The 8,531-nt window shown below is 37.8% G+C and overlaps 1 protein-coding gene across 3 annotated transcripts in view; it reads right to left on the bottom strand.

The window, feature by feature from the left end:
* Positions 1-1,154: 1,154 nt before the first annotated feature.
* Positions 1,155-8,531, bottom strand: part of CCSER2 (coiled-coil serine rich protein 2) — a 61,725-nt gene continuing 54,348 nt past the window's right edge. For 2 of the 3 annotated variants that reach the window (XM_063133102.1, XM_063133103.1), the window contains exon 10: positions 1,155-6,651. In XM_063133102.1, the coding sequence (XP_062989172.1) occupies positions 5,836-6,651 (816 nt within the window). In that variant the 3' untranslated portion in view covers positions 1,155-5,835. The remainder of the gene's footprint in view (positions 6,652-8,531) is intronic. The other variant, XM_063133105.1, reaches the window with a different exon arrangement.

The following is an 8,531-nucleotide window of genomic DNA, read 5'->3' as shown; positions in this document are numbered from 1 at the left end:
CACCCCATGGCCATTAATCTCTGGGGTGCAGCAAAGTTCTGTCTTGTCCCCTGTGCTTTTTAACATCTATATGAAACTGCTGGGGGAAGTCATCAGGAGGTTTGGGCTGAAATGCCATCAGTATGTGGATGACATTCAGCTTTAATTCTTGTTTCCATCTGCACATCTGAGGGAGGCTGTGGAACCCTTGAACCAGTGTCTGGAGGCGCTTTTGCGATGGATGAAGGTGAACAAGCTGAAACTTAATCCAGACAGAATGGAGGTGCTGTGGATGGGGTAACCAACTATTTCAGATGGAGGTTTATAACTGGTATGCATCCTGGGAGTCTTCCTGGACTCTGAGTTAACTGTGGAAGCCTAGGTGGCTGCAATGTCCAGGAGTGTATCCATGCACTAGTCATGTCCAGGCTGGACTAATGTAATGGCTGTACTTGGGGCTGCCTTTGAAGACAGTTCAGAAACTTCTGCTGGTGCAAGATGCAGTCGCCCATGTTATTAGTGGAGGCGTGGCAATTTGATCACATCTGAGCCCAATTCAAAGTGCTGTTTTTGACCTTTAAAGCCCGAAAAAGTTTGGCATCAAGTTACTTGAAGAACTGCCTTCACCCATATCAGCCTGCCTGCACTTTAAAATCAGAAAGAGGCAATTCTCATTTGCCCACCTGTGACAGCAATTAGGTGGGTGATCACATGGAAGAGGGCCTTCTCTGCCGTGGCCCCACACTTTTAGAACGAATTCCCACCAGAGATCCACCATGTGCCACCCTTGCAGGCTTTTATGAAGGCCTTGAAAACATATTATTTTATTTTGGTCTTCTTGTGATGAGTATTGTTGTTGCTTTTGCCATTGTTGTTGCTGGTTGTTTTTAATTGTTGCTTTATTGTGTTTATGTTTTTATTGTTTAATATTTTAACTGTTTCGTTAATGTTATTGTTGTAAGCCATCTTGCAAAGGCTTCTACCCTGAAAGGCGGCCAAGAAATGTTTAAAATAAAATAAAAATGACAGTTTGCAGATTTCCACTGACAACACTAGGCGGCAGAATAATTTTAAAATTAAGGCCAAGAATAGCCAGAGTTTGTTCAGCAATCAAACACATGCAGACAATGACAGCTAAAACACAACGGCACTCAGAATTATGAATTTTATTCACTAAAGCAACACTGAGGAAAGTCTTTACATACAAGTTTTTAAATCTTTACAAGCCAGTTCGAATATACAGTATTTACTTTGATTTTTCTTTAAACGAAATACTATGTAGTAAGGGTACTTTTGCAGCTAGTACTGAAATTTAAGACAAATACTAACACTGCAGTTAATATTAATTTACCGTGGTGCTTTTGACATTTATGTAGGCAGTGAGCAGCTTTACCAAAACAGTGATCAGAACATCTTTGAATATTTCTAGAGCATGGTTGTAGAAGAGTCTAAAACCAGGTCTACGACCATGATCATGTTTCAACAGGGCATAATCCAAGGCTAAGCATTTAATTCCCACTTATTTTCATTGAGAGCTGAGCACAAGCTTATCTCTCCTATTGAAATCAATGGGCCTTACAAGTACTTAACTTTGCCTGGATTGTGTCTGTAGCATTCAGAGAACACTGCAACCAGATGAGACAGACAAAATGGAAACCTCATTCCAGAATCAATATCCATTTTAATGGTATGAGAATGCATCTCCACCAAAAAGCAAAGTTATTGTGCGTGGGGGGGGGGGGGGAATAATTACATTTCATCCCCAAGCATGCTAATCTACCAGTATATGAAAGACTTCATGAATGTATATGGAGTGACATGCAAGGGATAAAATAACCACAAGTGCTATTCAAGTTACCTAAGCTGCATTAAGACAAAAATCAGCATTTGAGACCAAAATTGATTTATGTGCAATCTACTTGAGATTCACTATAGCTGGATTTGGAGTACGTATCACATATTTGTCGATGAACCTTTTGAAGGATTTGATGCTCATTGATTACAAAAATGATTCACTCAACCATGGGTGTGGGTGGGTGTAGTATTGCACATAGGTTTGTTAACGCTTCAAAAAAATCAAATCTAAACTTATAAACTTGAAGAACAAATCTCTTCAAAATATAGAGGGCAGCATCGAATCTGAGATGAGCACCAACGTTAATGATGTAAGGGCCCAGCATTTTTCAGCTTCAGTTCTAGCAAGTATGTCTTCATGGGTATTTCTTTCAGCACAAATCACTCCCAGATTTTCAGCAACACTATGCACCTTCTGACGTTAAATAAGTGGAAGCTCACTGGGACAAACTGTTGAAGGACAAGGTCTTGTAGTCATGCATGCTACAGTACCATGAAATGTTTAGAAATAATGAAGAGCTAGTGGCTAGAGACATTTTCTAAGCTGCATTGTCCATGGTAAGCTTCCATTATTTAAAACAAAAAAACCCAAACCCTAATACTCAGTACTTAGTGAAAACTCAGTATTCACTAACTCAGCCACAGGCATTTAGATTAAGTGTAGGCACAACTCCAAGCATTACAGCTCATAGTTTAAAGTGCAAATTAGTTTTGTTTCACATCCACATCTATTGTTAAAAGATCAATATCTTCACTATAAACTTTTGAGGAGTACTTTAATACTTTAGAAATTATTGCATAATGTAGTAGAATCCAAAAGGATAAAATGTACAAGTTAAAAAAACTAAATACGAACATATTCCCAATTGTTTAATATATGCATTTAAAATTATTCTCTGTACTGATACTAATCACGTTTCTTCACTTTAAGTAAGTATCGATGTTACTTGAAGCATATACTTACAACTACTGGAGTCTCAGTGTAGGCCTGGCATTCCACAAAGCACTTTCTACAAACTCTAATGAGCCTTCAGTCACCTCTCACTGTCTAAAAAAAAGAGCTTTATCTCATACTCTGGACTTCCTAAACATACGTTAGATCTTTCTTTGATGTAGTCACACTCAGGGAAATTTCACATGCCCAATGCAAAGAGATAAATCCATGATGGTGAAAGCCATCTCCTAGCTCGACTTTCTCTATCAGATATTCCACCTGATCTATGACAACTTATTCTGGTTATGTGCTAGTCACCTCAACCAAAGACCCTAAATTTTGTGTGTAGTAGCACACCCAATTTAGGCTACCCATCTCAACCTTACATGTAGCCAACCTGCTGTCTTCAACTTTGCTTCTTAATTGCCAGTCTTACAATTTAAAAAACTAGGATGTGCAATGCTAAAATTATCTTTGGAAAATAGTTTTTTTTTTTATCAGCTACTGTACTTTACTAAACTTAATGTAAGTAACAGAACTGTGACTGTCTGCAGTGCTTTATTCTCATTAAGTGCCCTAAGTAATACAGTGTAATAATGATTTTAGTAATATGAACTTTAAAAGGTAAATGCTTGAATGTTTTCTAATTTATACCTTAAAAATCAATATATGTATAGCCTTTAAAATGGATGCAAGGGTCTTTACTCTAAAAGGCGCTCTGCAATTACTTGCACCGAGGAAGTGGCAACTTCTTCCCAGGTGAACACCTTGTCAGACGTTTCAAACTGCCCTGTGACATACAAGTACATCGTGGTGGACTGGTGATTTTTCTCTTTCTTTGTTTAGGACGTCTCTGCAAAGACTGTAAGTGATGAAACAATGAGAGTAAATGTGAAACATGGTTTAACTGAACCAACTCTGAAAATTCATTTACCAGTCTCTTCTCATAAGGACAAGAAGGCGAACCATGAACAACTTTTTCAGAAGCATTTCAATATTGGAAAGCAATTGAGAGCCAACTGTGTGACAATATGGGATCCTTTTATATTCAATGTTCAAAGAGTAAGCCCTAACTGCATCTTCTTGACTCCAACCAGAATCAACCAAAGTTTGTTAAAACGAATTGCTGTTCTGCTTTAAGTACTGCAATGATTCTATCGCAACTGTATGGACTGAATATAAAAGCAGATGTGTTTAGTCAGCCTTTAATAAACAGTGCAATGTAATAATATGGTTTGTAGCCCATCCCCATCCAACGGTTTGAATGAGTAATGCCACAACAGATAACCGTTTTACATTTAGTCCTCATATCACTCCTATGCCTGGTCACTATAAGGCAACTGGTTTAAAACGTCTATGCCACTTCAGGATACTTCATGGGGAAATATTCCACATTGCAAGTTTTAAAAGTGACACATACATAGTTCACCTAAGAGGATGCTCTTGGTCAGTCTTACAACTGATACATTAGGTCTTGGAGAGTTTCTTCAACATCCCTGCTGAGTGAGGCAGTTATGCTTGGTTTAAGGAAAGCCAAAAGCTAGAAGTCCTCTGACTTTCATTTTGAAATGCATTTTCTTGCAAGTTGCTTGCTTGATCTAATATTCAACATAGAGCTCAAACCCGCTGTGATGGTGTACTCACGTCTGTTTTATTTAACACTACAAAAGGCAGTATTTGAAAATGCCATCTAAAATAGTTCTTTGGTTGGTGTTGGAGTAAGACTTAGAAGCAGTTAAACTGATATCCATGTTTAGTTTTGTGGGTTGCGATGTTTTACATTGAACATTTCACTGCATATTTAAATTGTGGGTATATCTCTATACTTTATGGTGCCATAAAAATCTGACTACAACCATCTTTATACAGGATATATTGGAGAGTTTTTCTTATTTACCAGTCACTTTCCACTTATCATTCATTACAAAAGCAGTATTAATCCCTGAAATCCCAGTACCAGTTCTGTTCTTATGACTCCAAACCATTTCCCAAAATGTGTGCGTTTTTAAAAATAGGGCTTTTTTTAAAAAAAAACAAAAACAAAAAAAACAAGCTTTTATTATGAAAAATTATTAAATTATTTTCAATCCCTACATTTATGGCAAAGTTTTGTGCAAACATTTCAAGTTAGCTTCTCGCAATAGCAACGGAAATCAATAAATAATGTTACAACTGTTAAACCCTAAAATGAAAGATGTGTTATAAAAATCCTCAGCAAGGGAGTCCCAGACATATTATTGTCGGAGTCACATTACATACACATTTCACGACAGCCTGCATGACAATGGGTTTTGGACATGTATCCAACACTGGTTTTCAATTATACCACAATACCCATGGAACACAAAAGCATTCTACAGGCTATCTACAGTGCACGGAAAGATTAATGTTTAAATATAGTTAAGATCCATTTCACCCTGTGAAATTTTGTTTGCCACTTGTGAACAGTGAATATAGATCCAAAAAGCTAATACAGCAATTTGGGGTCTGTCTGGCCAAAAAAATGAAACCTCAAACGATCACCAAATACACATCTTTTAGAAAGTTTTGGGTTGAGTATTATAAATAGGAGCATTTTGCATAGGCCTCTGAGATGCAGAGTCAGAATTATGGCTGAGGATGAAGACAAATAAGACCAGCTCTGTATAATATATCACTTATAATTAATAAGTCAGAACCAAAAGTGTAGCCTTAGCCACCTATTATTTAGTGGTCCAAACTAATAGGGGTAGGATTTCCAGAAAGCTGCCTGTCCAACTCTGTCATATGGTGTAGAGTTCTGGCAAACAGCAGTCATTGCAAACTTTAGTATTAAGCCAAGCTATCTTTAAAGGGTCTTATGGATAATGCAATCAGTCAATATCACAGAATTTTGCAAATTGGAAGGAATGATACACATTTCTAAATGGCACAAAATTAAGAGAGATTACAATAGTTAGATGCCAGAAGAAATGCAGCATTCAATGCTTGTATGCTTTTGATGAGGAATCCTGAATGAGACAAGAAGGGATGAGGGTAAGCAGCTTCACAATACCAGACACTGAAATATGCATAAGCAAGTCATACTTTCAATTTGTCTTTGGTTTAGGGAGGCGGGAATGCCGATTAGAAGTCACACCGTCACCAGAACGAATGCTTGAATCTTGGTTCTGCAGGTTTGCCTTTGCTTGTGTTAGTTGTCTTGAGTGGTTTGTCTGTGACGAGGTGTTCTGATGTTCAGGAGGTATCATGATTTTCGGATTTGTCATTTGCTTGGGCCTAAACAAAATGGTTGGAGGACGAAGTTTAGAGGTTCTCTGGCTCTTACTATTCAGATCAGACTGACTGGATGCTGACTGCAGTTGTGCTGGGCTGCTTGGTGGTAGCAGTTCAGGCTCCTTTGAAGAAGAGCCATTTGGAGATGCTGCTGCAACAGTTACTAGATGAGGCACTAAAACACTCTGTTTTGGGGGCTTTATAGCTCTTGAAGTCTTTGGGGGTGAAGCCTGGTTTGTTTGCGAGTAACTATTTTTTAGAACTAATTTGGTCTGCACTTCTTGCAAGTTTAGTTGAGTAGATGATTGGGTAGAAGAGGGATGAGTCTGTAGTGTATTAGATTTTCTACCAGTCAATTCTTTAGGTTTTTCTCTAACTTTTACATTCTTGATGGAATGTGAATTCTCCTCCAACTTCTTTACATTTAACCGTGTATTTAAAGTGCTTGGTTCACTTAGGCTATTGGTGCAGGAGCCATTTGCAGCATTCTGATGTTCATGGCCATCATTTTTCTGTTGGTCTTGACTCGGATTTTCACTGTGGGCCACGATGTGTGATATTTTTATTAATTTTCCCTGGCCGAGGTCTGTGAAACGGGGAAGGTGGCTGGAAGGCTGTAGTACTTGAGGCTACAGGAGAGAAAGTTACATGTTAACAGATTAGGGGAATAAACAGTTAAAATGTAAACGGTGCTTAGAAATTCAGGTTTTGCATCAACAGTTTATGTTTGAAAGACAGGTGAAACAATACATTCCGGGCATGTGCAGGAACAACAAAGGAATAAAATTTAGCAATCTCAAATGAATTGTGCAACACAGACACATTTATTGACTCAACTGTAGCAGAAAAAAATAAGCTTGTCAAACAATTTCGGCACAATAGTATAACTTTTAAAGGAACATTAATATCTGAGAATTGGTAACTTTAGACACAAGCAAAGTTAACAACACACGAATGTGCATGGGAAATTACTTCTAATATTTTCCATTAAGTACTCATATACTAAAACTATTAATAATATTCTTAATATTTGAGGATGTAAGAAATTTACTACACAAATTTGAGTTGGAATACTTTGTAATGCATTTCAAAGACTTACTTTTCTTCAGAAGTCAAGAAGGATGGAAGACTTAACTGAATTAGGGTAAACTTATAGTCAATGAGTTCAAATAGATTTTTTAAATAAAGACACTGCATAACATGCATATAGAATATATATCCTGGAATCAGAAGTTTTATACTGTGGCCACCACCTCCCAGAAAACACAATAAATATAGAGCCCATAATTCAGTGGAAGAAAATGCACTTTATGTGCAAAATGTTCCACATTCAACTCACTTTAAAGTGATTACAGGTGTTCCTGAGGAAGACCTCTGCTTGAGACCAGATTGGGGAAGAACTGCCAATTAGAGTAGACCAGCATTCCCCAACCTGGTGCCCTCCACATGTTTTAGACTATAGCTCCCATTTCCCCTGACCACTGGCTATGCTAGCTGGGGCTAATGGGAGTTCTAGTCAAAAACAGTTGTAGTTACCCCTGGAGTAGACAGTGCTGGGCAAGATAAGGCAATTTATTATGTTCACTGCATTTTATGTAAAGGTTCATCTCATATTATCAATGGAATTACTGGCACTCATTCTCTTTTTTATCTATCCTACTAAAAGGCCTCGGTTAGTGCTTCAAGAAATGTGAACATGCCCACAAAATTACTTTTGACTTTGAAATATCTAAAGACTGCATCGTTTATAGTATCCCTCCCCTCCAGAGATCAACACAGTGCATATTAAACATATTAACAAACTCCAAGGTTTCTACATTAGTACTTAGATTGGGTTATATCCAGAGCTAGTCAACGAGGCATGTTAAATCATAAGTTTAGCTATTCCATTACAGTGGGCATTATGACAATATATTGGGCAGATATACCACTGCATATAATTAGGATGAGTTGCTGGAATTGATGATGATGACGATGATGATGATGATTTGTATCCCACCTTTTGCCCAATGTTGGACCTCAAGGCGCTGTTACAAAGGCGGCGTTAAATTCCCAATTTAAAGGAACTTATTTATTGCTATGTACAGATTGACCCCAGATGCGTAGATGCAATATTTGGGGACTTACTACTGTTGTAGATGGGTGACGGTAGTCACTTTGTGTGGGAAAACTACAAGTGCTTGGAGAGAGAATACACAAACACACTGTTTCCCAGAAAATTTGGTTTTCAAATACATATAAAAAGTGGCCATAAATGCAGTAATATCAAGGGCAGTAGGGAAGACTAATGTGGGTACAATGCACAGCACATGCATGGATAACTGCTTATATGAGACTCCAAATGAAAAGGACACCCTTAGAGTGTGAGGAAAAAAGGTGACCCAGCAGGTATCCAGCCCATTCTCTATATCAGGGGTGGGCAACATGTAGCTCCTGCCATCACCAAAATTTGTAAACAAACCAACCCTACTTTTAAAAATAAAACAAAATGGCAGGGTCTCTTTTTTTA

The sequence above is a fragment of the Elgaria multicarinata genome, chromosome 8, assembly GCF_023053635.1.
Source record: "Elgaria multicarinata webbii isolate HBS135686 ecotype San Diego chromosome 8, rElgMul1.1.pri, whole genome shotgun sequence".
NCBI lineage: Eukaryota > Metazoa > Chordata > Lepidosauria > Squamata > Anguidae > Elgaria > Elgaria multicarinata.
The sequence above is the reverse complement of the archived record's forward strand: the minus strand, read 5'-3'. Positions and strand labels throughout refer to the sequence as shown.